The 21,647-nt window shown below is 45.7% G+C and overlaps 1 protein-coding gene across 1 annotated transcript in view; it reads right to left on the bottom strand.

Annotated features, from left to right (window-relative positions):
* Positions 1–19,962, bottom strand: part of ELOVL6 (ELOVL fatty acid elongase 6) — a 79,660-nt gene extending 59,698 nt beyond the window's left edge. The window contains exon 1 of the mRNA XM_038135149.1: positions 19,652–19,962. Within this exon, the coding sequence (XP_037991077.1) occupies positions 19,652–19,740 (89 nt within the window). The 5' untranslated portion in view covers positions 19,741–19,962. The remainder of the gene's footprint in view (positions 1–19,651) is intronic.
* Between the last annotated feature and the right edge of the window lie 1,685 nt (positions 19,963–21,647).

Genomic DNA, 21,647 nt, shown 5'->3' with positions numbered 1-21,647 from the left:
CCCAAGTAATACCAAAAATGTACTGTACATAACTGAAGAAGTCACAGAACAGAATTATATACAAAAGAACAGTAACAGCATTGTTCTATATTTCACTTGAAAAAGTAACCCTAAAAGGTTCTAAATCTTCTCTGAAGTCAATGAAATAAACTTATATGAACTTTAAAATGTACAGCACGTTGCATTTTTAGACCTAGTTCACATTCACTATAGGATTGAAGAATGTAAATCAAAGATTTTCAATATTCAAAAACTCTAATATGGTTGAAACCTGGGCCTGCATGTTTCATTTTTGCATGCAGATTTGCTGCATCTTCATCCTGAGGTGAACTGGAAGCAGCTCCCAGAGTGAGAGAAGGTTCTGCCTCATGCAGGACCACAGTCCAGGCTGGTACCAAGTAAAATGCAATGATGTAAAACACAAGAGTACACACCATGCACAGTGAAATGGAAACAGGGGTTATCCCCATGTGTCAGTGACTGCAGGCACAATAAAAACAAAACAATGCTTGTTACATCTGCTTTTGAGCGGTGCCATAAAATTGAGACACTGCATGATGCAACTCAAGGATACCACTATTTTCTACTCAAGGGTGATAAAACAATGTCTGACATTTGTGTGACTGCAGCCTACTGGATAACACACTAACCTTTGGTGAGGAGTCCAAATACAGTTATTTGACTAACCTGGGTTAGAAATAAGATTACCATTTAAATGCATTTCAGCGTCTAGTGGAGTAAGTGGTTTCACTAAACTGTTACCTAATGGCACAACAGACTCCTCTCTCTACAAAGCCCTTGACACATTGCAGAAGTGTTTATTGCTTCTGCTTACAAGCCAAAGATCAAAAGATATCTTAAGCTAAACAGATCATAACACGAAAAAGTAAGAGGCAAGCCATGAAAGTCATGTGGACAAAGCACTGACACCAGGAACCAAAGACTACAGCTTTGGTTAGATGGGTTTCTTCATACATGCCTAATCACTGAATTGAACCAGTGAAAGTGCTGTGTAGCCTTTTATGAACTTATTAATAAGCAGCCAGGAAGAATTTAGACGATTACTAATTATGGTGTATTTATGGAAAACCATAGAATCATGGCATGGCTTTTGTTGGAAGAGACACTTAAGATCATCTATTTCCAACCTCCTTGGCTGTGGGCAGGGACGTGTTCCATTAGACCACATTACTCAAAGCCCCCTCCAGCCTGGCCTTGAACACTTTCAGGGATGGAGATCCACAGCTTCTCCAGTCAACCTGCTCTCAGTGCCTCATCACCCCCACAGTAAAGAATTTCTTCCTTACATCCCATCTAAATCTACATTCAGTTTAAAGCCATTACCCCTTCTCCTATCACTATGTGACTTCGCAAACTGTGCCTCTCCAGCTCTCTTATAGCCCCCCTTTGGGTACTGGAAAGCTGCTCTAAGGTCTCCCCAGAAACTCCTCCAGGAAGAAACAAATCAAACTCTCTCCAACTGTTTTCACAGGAGAGGTGTTCCAGTCCTCTGATCATCTTCATGGCCTCATTTGGACTCATTCCAACAGGTTCCACGTCATGTAGCCCAATCAGCACTCCCACTTGACAATTTGTCATAATGAAACAAAATTTGTCATGTGCAAGTACCTGCAATACATCTGTAGGGTATCAACATCTTCATGGCTTAAGACTCAAGCAGATTTAAACAAACACTGAGATGGACTTACTCATAAACCAGTCAAATACATAAATTCCAGGATTTGCACACATTACCTGAAGTTATTAAACAATGAAGGCTGATCCAAAAAAGTCAGCAGACATGTAGTGCCAACATACACTGAAGAAAATATAGACAGAAAAGCTTGACAAACTATTAGGAAAGTCACATTGGGAAAATCTTTGTAAGAGAAACAAGTATTCATATGGCCTTGAGTCTCTTCTCTTTCTGAGTTAGCATTCTTTTATGGTTGCTCCTGGTATAGAAAAAACTTGTCCTTCTAGCATTAGTGAAAGCTTTGCCTGGTTTGCTTCCTGAAACACAACAGCAAAAATGTATCAGCCACAGGTAAAGACTTACAAACTGCTTTTGTACTTTTCTCATACCAGTCACAAAAGATGCCACCACTCAAATGAAAAGTACTCTCCCATTGTGCAGCTACAGTTATACAATTCTGAGTAAATCAGAAAACCATCAGTAGTCCCTACATTAAAAATGAAACTCAGATTCTATTTTTTTAAAGTAAGGTGTACATGTAATGTACATTTAGTTTAAAATCTTACTTAAAAGATCAAAATGCCTGAATCCTGGAGTACCACCAAATCCTACCTAGATTACTTTTTAATCACTGCAAATCAGGCTAGAAATTGCCAGCTAGTAGAAGGCAGATTAAATGCTAATGTAGTCTAGAAACTTTGAAACTTAAAACAGAATTAGTGGAGAAGCACTTTTTAGCCTAAAGAAAATATGTTTAACTAACACAGAAAAAAGCGGTGGTTGATACTTATTCTGTTGTGCTTTAGCCAGCAGGATGTTTCTCCCAGGGAATCTGAAGAGGGCTGAAAACATCTTGTGCTAGGCTTCACTTCAGTGAACAAGGTCGCATGGTCTGTTGGGCAGCTTCTTAGGCCTCCTTGGCTGGTACAATATTTTATGCCTCATTTGAACCAAACCAGATCCTTTTCTTTCTCTCTCAATCAGCCTTCCACCCAATGCCTCTGCCTGGCAGACACATACAAGGCACCGTTTTCAAAATGAGCCAGTGATGTTGCTCACAACAACAGCATCAGGCTTCTTTCTGCAGATGGCTTTCAATTTTAGTCCAAATGCAGCTATGAAGTCTATGTTGGTTAACAGCAGCAGAAAGAAATTCATCCAAGTATCTGGGAAATACAGGTACTCTTTCAGAGAGCTGCCAAATCTGGCACTTCAAAAAAATATCAACATACAACGTAAGCCAGTAAGTAGTACTGGGTCAAACAGGAATGCTCCAGGTCTATTAAAATCATTAAAATTAACAACTTGGTCTTAATAACCTCTAACTGCATTACGATGTCGCAACAGGCTTGTAAAATAAACAGCTGGAAAATCTGATCTAACTATCCATATAACTAATATATGGACATTTCCTTGACACAGCCTGCAGCCTAAAGCACCTTCCAGAGGTACAAACCTCTTTCTTTATCCCACAGAAAAAGCCAAGTCGCTAGGGGAAGGCACATAGCAAAAAACTGAAGGGTCAGCAGTTTGGAGGCCAACCAGGGTGGGAGCAAGCTTAGGGTTTCCAGGCTACTGGGTACTCTGGTAAGGCAAAAAAGCCTTCCCCCCAACTCTCTAAAAAAGGGGATTTGAAAGCTGGGTGGCAAAGTCCTGGTTTCCATTTTAAACTCTGCACTGAAGCAGCTTTTCATCCCCAGAAATTCATAATCCAGCTGCACAAAGGAAGATAAAACATTACTGGGAGCAGGTACTGCAGTTTGGAGGTGGTCATCTGTTCCAGCACCACTGCTCACCCAGTCCTGTGAGAGTGTGTCACACTGAAGAGAAAGCTTACTGCTCACCTTAGGCAACAGAAATGAAGAAATATTGCAGTAGAGCAGACCTCACCAGCATATGCAGTACCACTAACTGATAAAGATAAGGCATCATTATTAAAGCCCTCATATTATTGTCTGTTCTGGAACTGGCTTCTGTTCACTTGGGCAAAATAAATCTAAATATATGACTTACAAATGGGTCATGCTAGATGCTCTTTGCCAGTAAGTATAACACAAATTCAGAGGAAGCTGGAATAGAGAAGATGGGCTAATTTAATGTAAAACAAAAGCTCTGCTCATCATTTAGTTCTCACTGTATGGGTTCAAGGTGCCAGGCACTGCTTTTGAGAGTCAGTAAAAACAAGTAACTTTCAGAAGGATTTGGACAATTTTCTTCCCTTTTTCAAAAACTTCTGCTTTATTGCCCCACACAATCATATCATCAATGTGTTGATGATAAAGCAGGTGTTCCAAAGCTTTATCCCACTCTAGTGCAGTCTGGGTAAGTCCATGGCAGATGGCAGAGCTGTATTTCTACTACTGGGGCAGTGGATTTCAGGTGTACTGTATGCCCCTCCAAGTGAAAGCAGACTGTAGCCTGCATTCTGCTGTCAAAGGGATTGAGAAAAATGCATTAACAAGTGTACAAAATTATGTGTACAAGTACACACTGTCCTGTTATTGTTTGAATATATACTCGGTCCATTATGTATTCAGAATCAATGACAAAAATGTAAATGCTAAACTGAGTAAAGCTGGGCACAAGTCCTTAGCATTGCCACTGAAATGCCTGAAGGGCTTTCAGAGCTTGATTCAAGAAGCTGACAGTTATTTCCACTATGAATAAACAGATAACAGAAGACACAAGAGAAGCTGCATGTTTAACTCCCTCCAGCACTTACAAAAGTCACAATCAAAAATGCCAAGCTTTTTCTGAAGTTTCTGTTTGCAAATGCTAAATATCACTGATCTCACTGAATCTGGAATACTGAAACCTGTAAAAAGAAATCCTATAAATACTGCTTAACTTGAGAAAAACAATCATGCCTAAGAAGAACCAAAAAGGCAGCCCTTTCCAGGCTAAAGCTCCTCAAAGTGTCCAGGCACTCAGAAGCCTGGCTCTGCTCAGCTGCTGATGTGCAGAACCAGCACAGAGAGGCTGCAGTTCCAGCTCAGGGAGGGTTTTGAAGGCATCATGGAAGCTGGATTCCTCTTGGTGATGTCGGGGAGCGCTGTCTGCCTGCACCTAGACTGACACAAAAATGGTGAGCAGGAAGGAGAAGGCAGAGAGGCAAACAGCATGTTTTATTTACAGCAAGGCTGCTGCAAGGTGATGCTGCGCAGTATGATCTTATGGGAACTCATACATAGGGCTCTTTGAACCATGAGGAAGAAGCTGCTAATTAGTTCCCTGGTAATTGGCCATGCAGTGTCCTTGCATGAGAACTATGTAAATACACTGGACATCATCTGATTAAAACAAGAAAAAGGAGCATCATGTGATGGCAACTTTAGAAGACGGGCTTCAAAGTAGACCTAAACAAGCTGGACAAGAAAAATAAATGGTGGCTTGTTTAGAAGCCATTGAGAAGACAAGATAGTTGCAATCATCTGTGCTACTCATACAAAAAGTTTAGGAGCCTGGGATTTAAAGGGAAAGAACTTGAAGACATAATGTCCTTGCATACTAACCTGGACCCTCAAATATTTTAGGACCATCACTGAGGATCACTGATATTTGAAAAGACACGTCAAATATGAGCTGTACCTCCAAAAGTATATGGACATTGCATATCAAAACCAGGCATTCTTTGAAGTGGCAAGAGACACGGACGCTAAATGGCTCTGGGGGAGAGATCTAAGTGGGAAAGCACGCTGGGATGTGAGGAGGCAGGGCTGCTGCAGCACAGCTGGTGAAGAGCAGTCAGATGAAGCCATTCCAGGAGCAAGCTACAATCAGGGCAGGGCCTCTGATCACCCATACTTGTCCTAGAAAAGCAGGACAGTATGGGTCCAGAAGCTCTGCTGAGGTTCTTAGCCATGCCTGTGTACAGCTCCCACTTAGAAAGTGCTTTCAGACATAGGCTGCCTGTGTTAGAGTCTTCTGCAGGTGAAAACATGGAGCTGCCTACAGGCCATTCACTGAAGAGTTGGACTTGATGACTCTTGTGGGTCCATTCCATCTCAGAATATTCTGTGATTCTGAATTTAAATTCATTGTCCAAAACAGTTCAGGGGAGCAGGGCTTGAAGAGACAGCAAGACTGAATGCAGATGGTGGTGTGAAATGCCAGGCAGTGATGCTAGGGATGGCCCTGCCCAAGAGCAGTGTGTCCCTGCCCTCCTTCCCATCCCAGGGGTCTTCAGACCCCCGTATGTCATTGCTGTTATTCCCTTGCGGGTGAACGATATTAACGTTTGTATCCAAATGTAAATACGTCCCACCGACACAGGAGCCAAACACAAACACGATGATTATACAGTGTCTGGGACACAGCCCTAGTAACAGAGATAAAAATCAACACATCCAGGGAACAAGAAAGAAAAGGCAGTGCAAGAGTGAGTCAGCAAATGTAAGCAATATGTTAGTCAGACAAGCATTTCTGAATGCAGCACCAGGCTGCTCACGCTGCAAATTCACAGCTCTGAGAACCTGGAAGACCATCCTCGTATGAGGGGCCCCATCCTTTTGCAGGGGGACCTCTAAATTTTCATACTGGCTTTGGGAAGGCTTTAATGTAGGTTTTTTCCATTGCCCCCACTGTCCCCCCATCCTTAAGCTGAGAAAGGAAAAAATCTGTGCCATGTTTAGAAAGACAGAGATGTGAGCATGGAAATCTGGTAAAGCAGAGGAGGCTGGCTGTACTGCTGTGTCAGGTGTCACGATAAAGGCTGCAGGTTTCCAGGATTAGCCTGGTCACTTTGCAGGCCATGACATGCTCCACCGAGCCTGTTTAGCCTGTGGTTTGGCTTTTCCTCCTGCCAGCCTGCTTTTTCTGCAAAAGAAGTGACTGAGTGCCTCAGAGTACTGCCGTGTCCCCGTCAGCACTGAACCTGTGCAACGGCCATGGGGAATGGGACTGCACTGCTCCTCTCTGGGGCCACACACATCACAACCCACTGCACAGAGTCCAAGGGACACAACTACAGAAAGCAGTGAGGGGGAAAAAAAAGCGAGGCACAAAGCCAGGAAGTTTTACAGAAGTCACTGGATTTCACGTCATCAGCAAACTTATTTGCAGTTTTTCTGATCTAAATCCTGTTGTTCTGCCTCTTTGAAAACGCAGGCTCTAATTAACTCACATGCTTATATACTCTGGTGCCTGAAGGATACTTGCTTTTGTAAATGATATTTATAAAGCAAGAGCTATTTAATACCTGCTTAACATATATCCATAACCTTCAGAATGTCTCCTATGAGTCAACACAGCCTGACTTAAAATGACATCTTTTCCCTTTCTGTTCGATAAGGCTTTCTGCAGTGCACAGCCACTACCCCAGAGCACAGCAGAAGGCAGCCTAAGCCATTGCTCATATTAACTCATTCAACACTGGGTTGTTCTATGCTGGAGGAGGAACACTTGCACAGAGAGAATTGTATCTAAGCCTGTCTCTGGGAAACAAGCCCTTTTCAGTTTAGTCTTCATGCTTTCCAGTGATCTCCCATAATTAATCATCTACTCCATAGCCAGATCCTGCATTTAAAACTCTTCACCGGTATTTCTCCAGGAAGCCGATGGGATGGTGGCTTAGTCCAACTTCAGCAGCACTCAGATTTCTGTCTGCACCAAAGCTACAGGTAATGGTAGAGCCATCTCATTACTCATCCACAAAAATTTACATCCTCTTCCCGTTCCCATCAGATATGTCTCCCACTGACTTGGATGAATCCCAGGCCCCAATTTTAATAATGAAGGTCTTTGACAGTCTCTAGCTCTCCAGATGGGTGCTTTACCCACTCTTTGAATGAAGCAGGTCAAGCAGGATAGTCTAGGACACTACAGGGCATTATCACCACAGACCGCGGGATCCAGTAAGAGAGGGATGTTTGTTCAGTTCACAACTTAAGAGCATTTATCCCCACGGAGGCAGCCATAACAAAACAGCTCAGACTGCATGAGTGCAATGTTTGGGCACACAAGCACCTGAGCACAGATGCCACCATGGGTACTACCTAGGACACATCACCTCCAATGCCGTGCTTCCTCCAGGACTGCTTTCAGGACAGCGACACAGGCAGCCTCCAGGCAAGGCAGCTGGAGCGGTGTGGTAGTTTACTGCCTCTGCTGGTCCCTTCCACTCTGCCACAGGAGATCACAGTCCCAGGAAGAGTCATGAAAGGCAGCTCAGTTTACCCAGCTGTGGCAGTGCTTCCACGTGTGCAGCATGGGGCCAAAGTTCAGTCCTGGGGAACTGGGAAGCTACTCCACTGCCAGCAAACCCAAGGCATCCCATCCTGATAGCAACCCCTTGTGCAACCTGGCTGACTGGGAGGCTGTCCCTGTTGCCTCACAGACTGGTTGACATTGAAGAGGTAGCATTTGATCCAGCAGCCAGGAAAAATGCATGATGGCACCAAGTTTATGTCTGTACATGCAATGGGAGACTCTCCAAAGTTTTGGGAACCAAAGTCTTGCTTTCTTTTAATGTCACACAAGCTAAGCTCAGAGACCTCTGCTGAAAGGCATTGGAAATGGTCATTTTCATTTGGGAAGACTTCCAGCTGCAATGGCTTCAGGCAGCTCTCAGAGCAGCCCTCATGGCTGTGTGGATCCACCACTTTCAAGGCATCATTCCTGTTCTTAGAAATGCTACATTATAGAGCTTTCTGTCATTAAAGCATCTAACTCACCAGGAATGTGCCTGTGGGATTCTGTCTTGATCTTAGCAAAGGGAAAAAGGAATCTTAAAATACCATAACTCTAATACAGTGAAAACAAGTGTCCCTCTTTCAAGATACAGGTTGTACAGGTATTTTACAACACAAGAACTACCTGAAATTCCATCAAATCAAGACTCATTCTTGAAAATTTAAACAAGGTAAGTGGGTTAAAGATCTCTGAAGCCAAATTCATATCCTCTGTAAACAGATACAACACTATGTAGTTTAAAGGAAAAGAGTCTAACTCTGCCAGCAATAAATATGGATCATAACTAAGGTCATCAGGACACAGCCTGTAAAGAGAAAATGCTGGACCAGAATCATAAAAGCATAGGCAAGACACTTGAGGTCTGTCAAAAATGTCCCTCAATCCTGTAAGCCATTTTACTGGAAGCAATGAAAACTGGTCACAGTACTTGCAACGGTTCATTGAGGCACAGCAAAGGACCACCCTCAGTATCTTACACACTTAGCATGCCTAACCCAGAGCCACCAGAACTTGTATGGGAAGATGCTCCATGGCACTCCAAGAGCTGAAGTCACCAGAACTGCTAAGCCAAGAACATTTGGAAAGCCTGAGGTCAAAATCTGCATTCCCAGCTTTAATGCCCATACACAATCGATGCTAACAGATCCTGTTTTGTTACCCTCCAATTTTCCTCTCCATAAATGGCATGCCACTACAGAAAGGAGAGGAAGGAGCTCTGCTTGTTCACCCCTCAATAAAAAGCTGTGGTAGCTCTTCCAGTTACAATTTCTCTCTAATCTTCAGATTGCCTATATTATCAGCCTGGTGCATTTTTTTTCTAAATGTAGGCACAACTTCTTTTCTCTTCATTTTCTCCTAACATCTTTTCCAATTATTCCATTTACAGTAATGACCATTTCAAAATATGTGAATTGTCATAATTGTTGTACATACCAGATGCTACATTACATTTAGCCAACACACATAAATTTAGGAAGTAAATCTTTAATACTGAAGCCAATTGCTGTTTTACCATGGACTGACTTTAGTATTTTTCCACTTAGTGACTGGGAAGTGGCTTTTAAAAGAGAGAGCCCTTTTACACCAGCATACGATAAGGCTGTGGAAAGGTTCAAGCAAGTACTCTTCCTTGGTTACTACTGCCTTATTCCAGAAACCAAGTGATTTTAATCAGAAGATGGCAGTGGGACCACCCTGATGCAGTGCTTTTGCTGTTCAGCCAGAGACAGCTCAAGGCCAGGCGTGTGCTGCCCAGCTCCACCAGCCCAACACCAAAATATGCGCCAGCTGTTTCCCACCATGCAGGGTGTTCTGCAGAAACATCCAGGGCTTCCCCAGCCACCACTGCTGCTGACTTAACTGCTCCTAAAGGGGAAAAAGATATACAGAAAATGAAAGAGGAATTGGAAAGGGTGGAAGAAATTAAAAACCAAATAGGTACCTGAAAAAAAGAGCAAAATGCTCTATGGGGGAGAAGAAGGAAGAAGGATCAGGAGAAATAACCATGGTCTAGTTTGCTCCCTGAGTCTCTACATTTGGTAAGAGAGGGAGCGGTTTTACAATAAAACTTACTTCTCTCAGCTGCCCACTTCCTGATGACTCAGACACCTCACACAGCAGGCATCTGTGGTCAGACAAATAACATCACCAGAGCCTGCAAGATGCTCCTAGGACCTGACTGAGTGAACAGTAATATAAACTGCCTGTAATCATCAAACACCAGAATATCAGACATTAAACAAAACATCCCAAGCAAACATCCCGAGCAGGATCAAAAGACATCACATGTGAAAGGATGTGGGAAACGCATCCACTGTAACTACCATCTTTTTTCAGGGGCACCATTACACAAGGACCACCTCTCACAAACATCAGGGGACTGATTTTCAGAATCTTTCTTTCAGCAAAACATTTTCCTTTATTTCCTAACAAGTATGAGCATCCCTGGTACAGCAGCCTTGAGACAGTCAGGCTCCAGGAGTTACAACAGGAATAGCTGGTGTTGATCCTATCTTTCAAACAAAATTTTGAAATTTGTCCACGATCTAAGCACTGATATAGGAGGAGCTCTTGGAAAATGCTGGGAAGCTTATGTGAATTTCTTAAAACTGAAAAATTTGCATTTCAGTCCTGATATTAGAGGTTAGTGAACAAGGACACTGAAGATTCCTTTCAGTGCTGTAACACTACTTTTCTTCATGGTCTTTGGCTGTTTGGAGCCATTCCCTCCCCAGTGGACCAGAAGCAAAACTCCCCACTCGGTCACAGAGATGGTGACAATGTAGCAGCACAGATCTGGCTGTCACAGTCCAAGAAATAATTTACCTAAACTTTTAAAAAACAGTGAGTTTTGTCTGCTTGGGGTACTAGTCTTAACTAAACCCAAATTTAGGCGCAAGACAAGAGTTTTTCATTGCATCCATGGGCAGTGCCTGTCCCAGAAAGAATCTTGCCTAGCATGAGACTCCCAAGCAAGATTTAAAAAAATGTATTTAACCCCACAGTATTTACAGAGTTCTAAAACAACAAATAATGGCATAACAAAATAATCTGATCATCTGTGTACACTGCCATTTCAAGAGGCAATGTCACTTCCACACAGTTGTTGTGTGACCAAAAATAGTATTTTCTTTATCAGACATGTGATCAAAATAGGATATTTAAGCACACAGGAGCAGTCAGGTCAGATCAAAGGTTCAATTAGGCAGTAGCTTGTTTCAGACAGTGCCAACAGCAGTATTTTATGAAAGTCTATAATGGGGAAATGCCCTCACAAAATACTGTAAAGACCACATTATGCATCCTGAAATAGTTCTACCTGCTAAACAACCTGTTTCATTTTGAGTCTGAAATGAATGCTGCACACTCTCATCAGCAGTTCCATTTAGCACATCCTCACAGCTTCTGCTTTTACCTAGGAAAGGCAGTGAAATCCCCCACAGGTTTGGCTGGGTTTGGGCTGGATGCTCGTGAGCATGGAAGATGCCATGAACACACGGAACAGGATGGATCCTTGTCCACAGCTGGGACCGGGGCTGAGGTGCAACAGGGTCCAGGGCAGCTGGCAGCCCCAGAGCTACCGTGCCAACAGAACAAAAGTCTTTGTGAAAGTCGATGCCTAGACAAGAGCATCTAGGCATCCATGTGGTGGACAAAACGGCTTGGAGTTTTCTGCTTGGCTGTCAAGCCAAGGTGAGTGAGGAAACAAGAAGGAATTGAAATGCAAGGTGTTTACATAATTTATAATTTCTTGCTAATAACTAACATTTCTTTTGCTTGTGACCTGCAAAGATATGGAAAAGGAGTTGGACAGCCAGCTCCACCAGAGAGAACAAAAAGGAAGAAAAGCCATGGCTTTCAGCTGCCTGAAGATGATGTATGTTGGCAACAAGAAAATTCCCAATTATGCTTACAGAGGACCTGCATTCAGAAGAATCACATCAGGGGACCTAGAGGGTAAATTCCCAATTAAAGTTAAAAGGAAAACCACATAAGGAAAAAGACAGACTTTCTAAACATTTGTTAATAAACCCACTATCTGAATGGCACAGTGCAACAACTTTGGCATCCCACTTTTGTTTATACTTAGGGGATTTTACTGCTATCTTAAGTAGCTGTTAATGGCTCTAAATTATTTTTTTAAGAAGAAAAAAAGAGAGAACTGAAACCCAGGAAATTTTATTAGTCAAAAGACAAGAGTCCTCTTTTTTCAAAAATTAACTTGGCCCATTGTTTCTTCCCCTTAAAACATTAATTGGCACTCCCTGGGATTGCTCTTTCCAGGTGTATTTATACTACTTATGGCTCAAATCATATAGAGCAGACATTTGGCCTTAATAATACTCTTGACTGACCTTAAGTTTTATGTCTAGGGGTAACTGAGGCCATCAGATATCAAAATCAACACATTTAATCGGACGAGCTCACAACCTGGATGATGTCCAATTCATTTTTTACTCAGTTTGCAGACTTCACATAGTGAAACTAATTACCAACAAATTTTAAAAATTCTATTTAAAAGTTATCATCAGATGTTGATGCCTGAAGTTTAATGGGACTATTTGAAGGACGGTTCCTTTCATAAATTTGCAATTAAAAATGGTCTGGACTTTTGCAGTTTAATCCCATGATAAACTGTCTTGCCTCTAATATTACAGCAGCTCTTCTCAGTCCTTGGTTACCACAATCAAGGAGAAAAACTTTGCCACATCCTTGGCAAGAACAAAGTATTCTTTGGTGCTAGTACAAGTGTAAAGGTGCATAGCAATAGTGTAAGACCATTATGTTGTCTGTACTGCTGTACTGTAGTTATATACAGGTCTTACCATGTCAGGATCACCTTTGCGACACGGAAGAAAGCCAACTTTGAATATGTCCAGAAAGTAATTATTCCCTATTTCACAGCAGAGGAACTAAGGCACAAAGAGAAATTTTCAGAGATGACACAGGTCCTTAATTTCCATTGAAATGATGCGACTCAGGCACCTGACTGATGCCCAACTTATAAAAAGTGGCTATGGCTGCCTTCAGTTTGAAGTCAGGCTCTCCACATCCTCAGAGACATCATTCCCCTGCATGCCATGCACCCCATAAACCACTGCCTGTGCTCTGCAGGGTCCCAGCTCCCCTGGCAGGAGGTAAACCACTGACTTGCATCTCCCCCTCTTCTTCCCCACTCTGAATACCAGCTCTTCCCACAGGAGGTCAAAGACTGCTCAGCAGATGCAAGCTCTGCCCATCACTTCATGGCATGTCTGCTCTGCGGGACTTGCATCCCTCCTCGAGGCAAACTGAGGTCATGTTGCTTTTGGAGTCCTTCCACCTTGCTCCTAGTATGTAAATAAAATTCACACCAAAAAATGTTTGTGTCCTCACAGAAGTCAACAAGTCTTGCAACTGAAGGTTTGCAACAGAGCACATAGTACAAGGCACACCGTGAAGGGCAGTATCAGGTACCATTGCTACTTTGGCTCTGAAAGCAGTCATAATATTTGCAAACCTTGCACACAAACTGATACAATTTTCTCCTTCTATTAGCCTGGGCGCAGCCACAGCCTCACTGTTTCCTGCTCTGTTGACAGCTTGCGAAATGCTAACCAGGCTGTCCCTGCAGAGCTTCCCATGGGGCTGCACCAGCCTTCCCCAGTGAATCCAGGAAGCCCCAGGAGATGTGATGCTGGGATGCACACAGGAACAGCACAGCCTGTAGTAGCAGCAGTCTGGGACACTGATGGGGCAGTGATGGGGCAACACAACAGAAGACAAAACTCTACCACTCCAACCCAGGGCAAGGCTCAAGTGGGCTGACAAAACTGCAGATAAGAAAAAATTCACTGGGTAGCACCACACAGGTAATGTGGTTACACAAACATCTCACATCTTGGTATAGCCTAAGCCAGTGAAAAACTTATTTCATATTTCAGACTAATTTACAGTTAAAAATAATGTTTTAATCTCTGCTTTTTTCCATTAAAAGAAAAAGCACTTAAATTCTTAACAAAGCTTTCCAAAAAGTGTTTTGGAACATCTACATCCCCAAATGTCATATTCACTTCTGAAGATGATGGCAAGCTCCTAAACTACTCCTGGCTCCACTCCTGTAAGTTTATTATTCCAGAGGTATGTGGTGTTTCACAAAGTAGAAGAGAAGTCGTCACTCTCAAGAGGTTTAAAATCACAGAAGCAACATGATGACTGATACAGTCATACTCTAGGAACACAGTAAACAAAAGGCCAATGTCTGTGTTTCAGTGGTAGGCTGAATCAAGAAGACACGGATATTTTTATCTTCAGGATGACATTCTGGTGTTCCCCAATATTTTAAAATTTTTTCTTCCCCAAACCCACACAGTCAGAAAACACCTGAACCCTGAAAGGACATCTACTGCTATTCCTCATAAACTCCATCCTTTTATTTTCCAAGAGCCAAAACGCTGTGCTACTCCAAAACATCAGTCTTTGGCTCAGAAAGGCCTGCAGGATGAAAGAAAGGCAAAGTGGAATCCTCTAATCTCTGCCATGCACTGGTGGCTCTGTCAAGCTTTATGGCCAGTTTGCACAAGAGAGCAGGAAAAATCCCATCTGGAGAATGACATATGGAGGAGGTAGGCTAAATTCTTGGGCCAACTGAATTCTGCTCAAGTAAAACAGTCTCTCTGTTGAAAAGAACCAATTCACATCTTCCCTTTGAGTCCTTGCTGCAGCACAGAGGAAAGTACAGGGTGACTGCAGCATGCCTCTCTACATCCTTCATTTGGCATCTAGCAAGAACTCGGAGGGGGGGTGGGGGAAGTAATTTACATCAGTTTTTGGCTGCTACGCACATATGCCTGGAGAGATACGCTCACAGCCTCTCACTCTTGATTTCTGCATGAGGTAAGAGCAGCTTAAGTGGATGTGGAGAGCTTGCTCTGCATTTAGGAAACAAACCTGTCTAGGACGATGGTGCTTGTGTGAATTATTCAAAGGCAAGTGCATTTACAAATCCAAATTAGCTGACCCTCTGCCCTTCCACATTTATCTCTAGTTTTGACTTGAAAGAAAATCACCCCAAAGGACAAACTTCTCCCAGCACTAGCTCCCTTTTCTGCCTCTGTCACATAAAAGTTTTGGTAACAAAAGGTTAAAAATAACTGCCTGCACAGATGTTTTCTTTCAAGTATCTAAACAGTTATCCTCATCTAAGTTCCACTAAGTTGATTCCAGAATTGAGTTGTCAGATACCAAAACATTCCCAGCAGTCCTTATGCAGTCCTTCTCTCTTTACTGAATCATTACTTCAGGTAATGGTAACAAAACCAGCCAGTTTCTGCAGCAGAGCCCAACAGCATATTTAGGGAATAACCAGTTTCACTTTCATCCTGCTCGTCCTCCTCCCAGTACTACCTGCAAACATGCTGCCGCCTGCCAAGGGTTAAACCATGGTTTTTTAGGAAGCATAACAGAAGAGGAATGAGAGAGAGAGAGAAGTGTGGAGAGCCTGCCCAGGGCAGCAGCTAACAGGAGGACATCAGGCTGGGGCAGGGATGTCCGGAGCGCTGCAGCAGCCGGCGGAGCAGCACAGGAAAAGTTTCTGTGATTTTAGGCAAGCCCTGGTGTGACGTCAGCTTTCCCAGATAATCTCAGCGCAGTCAGCACAGGCCTCCTGCCTCCCCATTGGCGAGCCCCTCGTCAGCAGACATCTGAAGATAATTATTATTGGCCAGACAATTATAACAGGAACGACTGTCACTTCGTGCTGCTGCCTGAACCTGGTGCTCTGCAGCACGATGGAGAAGGACTCCGGCGGTCACTACTCCATCCAGGCATTTCTGTCACTTTGCCTTTCCTGAGCACCAGCCAGCTTTTTGCTGCCTCACTGGCTGCAGCTGGGAATCGGGATCTCAGCGCTACAACAACACTTTTTGCTGCGTGTCTGACAGAACATTTGTGAATTTTCTCCACAAATATTAATATACTTACCCATAGCAAATAAAGGATTCAAGTTGCATTGATTCTCATGCAGCAGTTTAAAGAAAAAAATCCTTTGCAGACTATTTACTTCACATTACTTCCCTCTTTGCAGAAGTTTGGGAGGAGGTGCTGAGAGAGTTTGATTTGAGAAATCATTTTAAGCAGTAATTTTAATAAACGTTTGACTTAATCCTGAACATACTGAAATCACACCTCCCATGATTTGAGCACAACATGACAATATCTTAAAGTGATACTGTATTTTATATGCAAAGCTACTCCATGGCACTATATTTAAACATGTATCAACAACAGCTTCCCCACAAGGCAAAGTATAAGTAGTTTCATGAGAGTAAATGGACCTGCTGTTCTTTAACCTCCTGAAATCCTGCCATTGTTAATTTCGGGAAGGCAACTAATTGGCAGTTCTTAGCATCAGAGACCAGCAGGCTGCAGGTCCATCTATGCAGTCTCCAACCTGCCTACCTGCATGAGAACCAGCCAGTCTGGGGGCTACACTGTCAAGGTGTGCGTAAATATAAAGCCAGGCATTCAGGGAGGCACGACACCCATCCACTCATAAGTATCAGACTACAGACTATTATTCATTTCTCCCCAAAAACAGCACCCTCTTTACAGCACTGCTAATCCAGGCCCAAGCTTTAAAGAGGTCTCAGTGCTAGGCATGTTTCAGGATGGGGTCCTCCATATAGTGAAGCAGGACCATCTGGAATGAAGCAAGGAAGAGGTAATTCACTGCCATTAGACCAATATGCCCTCAGATGGGATTTTCAGGGGCAAACAGCAGTAAGGAAACAAGCCCTGGGATGGGAAAGAAGACTGGGTGCCAGCTACTGGTGAGGGCAGAGGACGTACACTTGCCCCAGGGAGTGATGATGCTTGGATCAGGCTCAAAGGACCAAGGCAAAGAGGGGCAAGCCTCAGCTGAACAGAACCAGACCTTGCACCATGATCCTTCCTGACCAACCATACCAGTACCTAGGGGTGTATGCCACTACCCCTAAGCTTTGAGTTCAAGCTTTTCCAGCTTTAGGCTTACACAGTTTTAATTAAAAGAGCATGATGGTGCTTTAACCAGCTCAGAACTCAGAGGATATGTAAAAGGATTCACATCCATCCTCAAACTAGGCTACATCTTCATATGCAACCTAGTCAGACATCTCAAAATCCAAAAGTCAGGGTCAACTCCTTAGAGCCAGTTCATGCCCCCTAACACCCTACAGCCTTTTTTGTGTGTGTGCATGTTGTAAGGTAACAAGACATAGTTCTGAGATGAGTAAAATAGCAAATGCCACACCTATAGAATTTGTTTACCTTCATGTTAGACATTGTAATAGTATTGCACCCTGATTTAAATAACAATTACAGTACAAAATCCTGCCACAGTCTTTCCTTAAGCAAGTCCCCCTAGTCTGTCTTCATGCTCAAACAGCAAAGGAACATGTTTATCCCTACACACCACTACCTGACAACAGAAGAGCCATCTGAGATGAAGTTAAGGATGTGTACATTAAGGCTACACCTACAAAGTGCAGGAGCCATGTACTCTGCCATTGATGACTGTATACACAAACCTATTGAGTCATCCTCAAGGAAGTAAAAAAAGCTGCTATATTTTACCAGCTCAGCTCCCTGCAAAACCCAAACACTTGAACAGGATCTATTTCATTAAGTAAGAGCGTTTCTCCAAGATAAAAATGCACAATTTAACCTGAAACTTGGAGAGTCTTCAGCAGCATTTTTAGGAAAAGCCTGCCACAACAGAGACCTCAGAGGCCACAGCTCTATTTAATTTCCAAAAACATTCCCAGGACACAGGAAGATCATTCTCCTTCACTTTCACAAGAATCAAAGACATTAATTCATTAGTTCCCCCAGAGAAGGTGAAACTAGACTGAAAAGCATCTGGGTGTGTATGATTGTGCCTCTTTAGCTGTACAGCAGCAGTGTAACTCTGACAGTCTGCTCCTCTGAACCTGGGAAGTGGGAGCCCAGCATTACGGAATCCCAGCTGACGACCTCTGCAGCACATGAAACTGCCAGAGAGATTTCAATAACACTGCTTAGTATTTATGTAGGACCTGACATCTTCAAGGCACTCGGTAAACATTACTTAAGTCATTAAAGCACCTCATAAGGGCATTTCAGCACCATTATCCCCCACTCCCCGGTCTTTCTTTGCTGGGGAAACTGAGGCCTAGGAGAGGTTATGTAATGTTCCCAAGGTCACATCATGAAGCACAGGAGAGTCAAGGAGAAGATGCAGGAGTGCTAGTTGCTAGGCATGTTCTTTAAAATAAACTGTATCTCTCCTGGGTTATCTGATTATTATATATACTCATGTATCACCCCCTCCATCCTCTTTCACCAGCATGTCCTATTCTGATGCCAGTTTTCTTCTGGAACATGGACAGAATGGGAAGCATCCAATACTCCCAGCCCAGTAATATCTATGTGGTCTCCTTTCTCCTGAAACATGAGTGACACCAGGCACCCTTCAAGAGGTGATGAGCTCACCTGCAGAACAGAGGGAGACATACATGCACTTAAATAGTCACTTTAATTATATTGCCCTTAAAATTCCCCAGACAAATCACTAAAGGATTCTAGCACATCCCTGCCTGAGATCCTCCTAGGATCCTGGACCATTCTGCCCTACAAATGTAGACACCAAAGCCTGGGCCCAGAGGCAGTCCTATACTACCACTGTCCCATGAGGGTGGCATGGGGAAGGTCCTCACGCAGGAGCTCAAAAGGGCACACAGCCCTGCCAGAGGAGGGCACGCAGGCAATGCAAAAGCTGGGGGCTAGCCGGAGAGAGAGACGACGGGAGCAGCAGAAAGGGCAAGACCGGGCACTAGGAGAGGATGGTCAGGGACAGTGCACAGCAAGACACAGGTGAGTGGGGGCAGACTGTGAACACAAGGCCCGTGCAGGTGGACAAAGCCAGGACAAGGACTGGGCAAGGTAGGCAAGCGTCACTGAGAGAGGGATCCCGGCCCCGAGGACAGCTCAGAGGGCCCCGCGGAGGGGGGAAGGGCAGCTGGGGCGCTCTCTCCATCCTCGTCTCCCTACTACCGGCCAAGGCCCAGGGATGCCCCCGGGGCAGTGCCTGGCAGAGAGCAGCCAGCCGGCACAGCCACTCCCCTTCGGCGTACCAGGCTGCGAGCGTGTGTCCCCTATGCGGGGCCGTCCGGCTCCGGCTGGCCGCGACCCGGGAAGCCCCGACGGGTCCATGCGCAGCCCCGGTCCCGCCGCGGCTCGGCTCGCCCCGGCTCCCCGGCCGCACGCACACGCCGGGAAAGTTAATAACCGCATGGCTGCAAATGAAGTTTAATACGAGCTGGGGGAGGGGAGGGGGAAGGCAAAGGGGCTCCGCGGGGAGCGCGGGCAAACGCGCAACTTGTTTGAACGAGGCTGCAGCGCGGGCAGCGGTGGGGTCGGGCAAGGATGGAGGCGAGGGAGGCCGAGGGCAGAGCCGGGGCACGTGTGCGGCTCTGCGCCGCCGGGCCAGCCGGGGCGCGGCGGGAGGGGGCGGCGGTGGGGCTGGGGCCCCGCAGCGCACCGCACCGCGCCCGCGGCGGGATGCTCCGGCCTTGTGTATGCCGGCGGGGTGGACCCCGCCCGGGCGCGCAGGTAGCCCCGGCGGCAGCGCCCGTGTGCCCGCGCACGGCGGCGCAGAGCCGAGCCGAGCCGAGCCGAGCCGCGCCGGCCGGGCGCAACCCGCGCACCCGGATGGGCTCAGCGCCTCCCCGATCCGGGCGGGCGGCGGGGCCCGGGGGCGGCACTCACCAGTTTTCCTGCATCCACTGGATGGCCGCATGCTCGTTGAACTGCTTCTCGAATTCGTATTCCTGCAAAGTCAACACTGACATGTTCATTGGCCCGGTGGCTGCGGAGCCGCTCCCCGCGCCGAGATGCTGCCTGCCGCCGCCTCGGGAGCCGGGCCCCTGCGCGCCCAACGCCGGAGAGCCCCCGCCTCTGGCCTGGCCCGCCCCGCCTCAGCGGTACCCCGGGTTTAGCATAGCTCCGCTCCCCTCCGCGCCTCTCCTCCCGGGCCCGCCGGTCTCCTCCTCTTCTGCGGCCGCCGCGCAGCGCCCGGGGGCGGCGCGGTCTTAGTGCCCGCCCGCCGCCGCCGCCGCCGCCGCCCGGGACACCCGCCCCCGCCGCCCCTCGCATAGCCCTGGCGCTCCTCCGTGGATCGCGCCGGGGCTGCGCTCCTGGCAGGGAGGACCCCCTCCCCCACACACACACCGCAGGCTGTCAAAAATAGCTACAAAAATAGGAAGCCCCCATCCCTGTGTTGAATCCATGCCGCAGCGCCCTACGTGCCCTTGCCGGCCAGCCGGGAACTAAAAAGCACAAGCTCGAATTTAGCCAGAAGGGCAGACTCATACCCTCCCCCTGAAGAAGCCTACACAGCCCCGACATGTCCTTTTTTGCATTTAGATCCCAGCGCACCTGCTGCGATTGCCTCCATCCCGCGGGAGTGGGCTCTTGGCCCCCCTGCCCAGCCAGATCCAGCTTGCTGCGGGGACAGAGGCCGTAGCTGGGTGTCCCCATGCGAGGGGCACCGTCCTGCAGTCAGGCTGCCCCGAGCTCCCTGCTGTGCACAGACACGCATTTGGATGTTACAGTATGCATGGGGCTGGTGGAGCATGGAGCAGAGACCCTAAGTCTAACCATCACCTGCTGAGCTGCTCTCGAAGTTGGGTCACACGGTGGTTTTGTGGCCTTAATTTTCCTTCCCGTCTCATCTGCCACTTGCTGATGTTTCCAGCTGTGCTCTTCCGACTCCAGTAGCATCCTGGATGTGCATTGCAGTACGAGCCGAGCTAAAAGAGTGGTCCCAGCCCCCACTAAACTTGCAGTCTTAAGGCAGGAGGAAAACAGGGTCAAAGAAGCCAGCATAAGCAAGCAGGTCCAGCAAGGTCAGCATGCTCTTGACTTTCCTGGACTTCAGTTCTCATTGATATGGAAGTTTTTAGTATCATTAAACACAAGCACTGAGAAAATGAAAAAAAGGGAGCCCTCAAGTATTGAGACATCAGCAGCTAACCAGTCTGATGATCCTGCTTGCAATTGGACTACCATGCTATTCAGAGTCATGTTTTTCAGCACATTAGTCCGAAAGTCTGAAGACCTGCTCCCTTACACTGGCAGCTTCCTAAAGTTGGTGTCAGAGCTGGTGGAGTGCACAGGATGAAGCTGAAGGTTATGAAATGCTATGACATAGCCATGGGGCTTCAGATGAGGTTGACTGTTGCCCCTGCAGGGTTTCTGTCTACCTGGGAGCTCAGCTGCCAACCAGACTCGCAAAGTATCCATGTGGCATTTAGCCTTCATTGCAGAGTGCAAGACATCAGGTAGAGGGTAAATCACAGCAAGACTTGAAAATTTACTGTAACAGTTTCAGAAAATACATAAAGAGCCCGGAAATACAAAACCCTACTGAGATTCATGTGAGTCTCAAAAACTCACTGGGGACTTTTCCAAGTTTTCCATAGTTCTCACGACTTCTGCATAGGTTAAACAATCTGCAGTGAGTCTTACTTCCTTTCCTGTCCTGCTCTACCTGAAAATTTCCCCTAGCATGTTACTATCTACAAATTAATCCTCAAGCTTGAGGTCACTTGCAAAATCTGTGTGAACAATGGAAGAGCATAAAAACCTTCTTAGCCTTGAGGAGTTTGTAAGACCTGCTTCTAGTTGATTAAACTGATCACAGTTAAGAACAGTAAACAAAAACATATATAGTCTATTTTAAAGGAAAATAACTTTTAAAGTA

This window comes from Motacilla alba, chromosome 4, assembly GCF_015832195.1.
Source record: "Motacilla alba alba isolate MOTALB_02 chromosome 4, Motacilla_alba_V1.0_pri, whole genome shotgun sequence".
NCBI classification, from domain to species: domain Eukaryota; kingdom Metazoa; phylum Chordata; class Aves; order Passeriformes; family Motacillidae; genus Motacilla; species Motacilla alba.
The sequence above is the reverse complement of the archived record's forward strand: the minus strand, read 5'-3'. Positions and strand labels throughout refer to the sequence as shown.